The following is a 3992-nucleotide window of genomic DNA, read 5'->3' on the forward strand; positions in this document are numbered from 1 at the left end:
AGTGACGTTATGTTTGTAGATGACATGTGTCTGTTTCTCTGATACTGTAACCTTATGTTTGTAGATGACATGTGTCTGTTCCCTCTGATACAGTGACGTTATGTTTGTAGATGACATGTTTCTGTTCCCCCTGTTACTGTAACCTTATGTTTGTAGATGACATGTGGCTGTTCCCTCTGTTGCTTTAACATTATGTTTGTAGATGACATGTGTCTGTTCCCTCTGATACTGTAACCTTATGTTTGTAGATGACATGTGTCTGTTCCCTCTGATACTGTGACCTTATGTTTGTAGATGGCATGTGTCTGTTCCCTCTGATACTTTAAACTTATATGTTTGTAGATGACCTGTGGCTGTTTCCTCTGATACTGTAACCTTATGTTTGTAGATGACATGTGTCTGTTCCCTCTGATACTGTAAACTTATATGTTTTTAGATGACATGTGTCTGTTCCCTCTGATACTGTACCCTTATGTTTGTAGATGACATGTGTCTGTTCCCTCTGATACTGTGACCTTATGTTTGTAGATGACATGTATCTGTTCCCTCTGATACTGTGACATTATGTTTGTAGATGACAATTGTGTCTGTTCCCTCTGATACTGTGACGTTATGTTTGTAGATGACATGTGTCTGTTCCCTCTGATACTGTAACCTTATGTTTGTAGATGACATGTGTCTGTTCCCTCTGATACTGTAACCTTCTGTTTGTAGATGACATGCCCTTGAACGCTAAGCTTTTTATGGAGGAACCTGCAGCCATGGATATCTACATGTCTTGTATACAGGTTTGTGTTTGGTCATTTACTGCTTTGCTAGAGTCTACAAAGTCTTACCTAGCTAGCTAGTAGTCTCCAAGTGTTACCCAAAGTCGAAGATCTTGGCCAAATTCAAGAAGGATATAAAGACCTACCTCTTCACATCAGCATTTTAGGTTATTTGAACAGATGTCATGTACATAATACCCTTTATATAATCTTTTGATTATCTTACTCAATGTATAATTGTGTTTTGTAATATTTTCCATATGTTAATGTTAGAGTAATTTTATATAAATGTTGTATATTATTATTATTAGCTCAACTGGTCCGAAGGACCAAGGTGAGCTTATGCGATACTGTGGCGTCCGTTGTCCGTCCGTCGTCTGTACGCCAACAATTACTTTGAACGACTTCTTCTTCTTAAATACTGATTGGAATATGACTAAATTTGACTGGAAGCATCCCTAGGTGGTGGAGATTCAAAATTGTACAAATGGTGTGGCTGACGCCCCATGGGGCTGAAGGGCAGGGCCAAAAGGGGGCAATTTGGCTATATAATGCTTTAAGCGACTTCTTCTCTGGAACTAAGAGATGGATATCAACCATATTTGACTGGAAGCATTCCTAGAGGGTGGGGATTTAAAATTGTACAAATGGTGGGGCTGAGGGGCGGGGCCAAAAGGGGGCAATTTGGCTATATTGCTTTAAGCGACTTCTTCTCTGGAACTATTGGATGGATATCAACCATATTTGACTGAAAGCATCCCTAGGTGGTGGGGATTCAAAATTGTACAAATGGTGGGGCTGACACCCCATGGGGCTGAAGGGCGGGGCCAAAAGGGGGCAATTTGGCTATATATTGCTTTAAGCGACTTCTTCTCTTGAACTATTGGATGGAGATCAACCATATTTGACTGAAAGCATCCCTAGGCGATGGGGATTCAAAATTGTACAAATAGTAGGGCTGATCCCCAGGGGGCTGAGGGGCGGGGCCAAAAGGGGTCAATTTGGCTAAATTGCTTTAAGCGACTTCTTCTCTTGAACTATTGGATGGAGATCAACCATATTTGACTGAAAGCATCCCTAGGCGATGGGGATTCAAAATTGTACAAAGAGTAGGGCTGACCCCCAGGGGGCTGAGTGGCGGGGCCCAAAGGGGGCAATTTGGCTATATAATGCTTTAAGCGACTTCTTCTCTGGAGCTATTGGATGGATATCAACCATATTTGACTGGAAGTATCCCTAGGAGGTGGGGATTCAAAATTGTACAAAGAGTAGGGCTGACCCCCAGGGGGCTGAGTGGCGGGGCCCAAAGGGGGCAATTTGGCTATATAATGCTTTAAGCGACTTCTTCTCTGGAGCTATTGGATGGATATCAACCATATTTGACTGAAAGCATCCCTAGGTGGTGTGGATTCAAAATTGTACAAATGGTGGGGCAGACACCCCATGGGGCTGAAGGGCGGGGCCAAAAGGAGGCAATTTGGCTATATATTGCTTTAAGCGACTTCTTTTCTGGAACTAAGAGATGGATATCAACCATATTTGACTGGAAGCATCCCTAGGTGGTGGGGTTTCAAAATTGTACAAATGGTGGGGCAGACACCCCATGGGGCTGAAGGGAGGGGCCAAAAGGGGGCAATTTGGCTATATAATGCTTTAAGCGACTTCTTCTCTGGAACTATTGGATGGATATCACCCATATTTGACTGAAAGCATCCCTAGGTGGTGGTGATTCAAAATTGTACAAATAGTAGGGCTGACCCCCAGGGGTCTGAGTGGCGGGGCCAAAAGGGGGCAATTTGGCTATATAATGCTTTAAGCGACTTCTTCTCTGGAGCTATTGGATGGATATCAACCATATTTGACAGGAAGCATCCCTAGGTGGTGGGGTTTCAAAATTGTACAAATGGTGGGGCAGACACCCCATGGGGCTGAAGGGCGGGGCCAAAAGGGGGCAATTTGGCTATATTGCTTTAAGCGACTTCTTTTTAGGAACAAATAGATGGATATCAACCATATTTGACTGGAAGTATCCCTAGGTGGTGGGGATTCAAAATTGTACAAATGGTGGGGCTGACCCTGCAGAAGGCTGAGGGCAGGGCAAAAAGCAGGCAATTTGGCTATATTGCTATAAACGACTTCTTCTGTAGAACTGTGCCATGGATATCGACCATATTTGGTCGGAAGCATTCATGGGAGGTAAGGATTCGAAATTGTACAAATTTGTTGCTGACCCCCCGGGCTAAGGGGTGGGGCCTAAAAAAGTTTATTACTTGGAAATGGTTGAGAACCCCACCGTATAACCATATATACAATTGCTGAGTATAAAGAGAAGAATGCACAGTTGCTTCCAAGATGGTCCTAGGGTCTGGCCCCACCCTTGGAGGCATAGTCCCTTGGTCATAACTTTGAAACGGTTGAGATCCCCTCCCCAAAACTAGATATACAAATGCTGGGCATAAAGAGACGAATGCAGTCATGATATTAGAATAGACCCTGGGGTCTGACCGAACCCCTAGGGACCTAGTTTCTTAGTCAGAGCTTGGAAACAGTTGAGATCCCCACCCAAAAACCATATATACAATTGCTGAGTATAACGAAATGAATGCACATATGCTTCCAGGATGGCCTTGGGGTCTGCCCCAGCCTTGGAGACTTAACCCCTGGGTCATAACTTCAAAATGGTTAAGATCCCCACCCCAAAACTATAAATACAAATGCTGGGCAAAAAGAGACGAATGCAGTCATGATATTAGAATTGATCCTGGGGTCTGGCCACAACCTATGGACCTAGTTTCTGAGTCACAGCTTGAAAATAGTTGAGATTCCCACCCAATAACCGTATATAAAATTGCTGGGCATGAAAAATTTAATACAGATATGCTACAAGGATTGGCCTTAGGGTCTGGTATATATTCCCTTGGATCTCATTTGGTGAATATTTTGCCATGATTGCTTAGATATCCAGGTGAGCGATACAGGCCCTCTGGGCATCTTGTTATTGAGAGGAAGCTTTCGAGTCTCCACCTGTCAACCATTGTGAGGTAGCTAGCTAGTCTAGTTGTGTCAACCATTGTGAGGTAGCTAGCTAGTCTCCATGTGTCAACCATTGTGAGGTAGCTAGCTAGTCTATTTGTGTTACCCATTGTGAGGTAGCTAGCTAGTCTTTTTGTGTTACCCATTGTGAGGTAGCTAGCTAGTCTATTTGTGTTACCCATTGTGAGGTAG

At 43.5% G+C, this 3992-nt stretch overlaps 1 protein-coding gene across 1 annotated transcript in view; it reads left to right on the forward strand.

Annotated features, from left to right (window-relative positions):
* The first annotated feature begins 48 nt into the window (after positions 1-48).
* The window catches only part of LOC110448798 (protein zer-1 homolog), a 39738-nt gene continuing 35794 nt past the window's right edge, over positions 49-3992 (forward strand). Inside the window, exon 1 of the mRNA XM_021495243.1 lies at positions 49-788. Within this exon, the coding sequence (XP_021350918.1) occupies positions 720-788 (69 nt within the window). The 5' untranslated portion in view covers positions 49-719. The remainder of the gene's footprint in view (positions 789-3992) is intronic.

This window comes from Mizuhopecten yessoensis, unplaced genomic scaffold (genome assembly GCF_002113885.1).
Source record: "Mizuhopecten yessoensis strain PY_sf001 unplaced genomic scaffold, ASM211388v2 scaffold4307, whole genome shotgun sequence".
Taxonomy (NCBI): domain Eukaryota; kingdom Metazoa; phylum Mollusca; class Bivalvia; order Pectinida; family Pectinidae; genus Mizuhopecten; species Mizuhopecten yessoensis.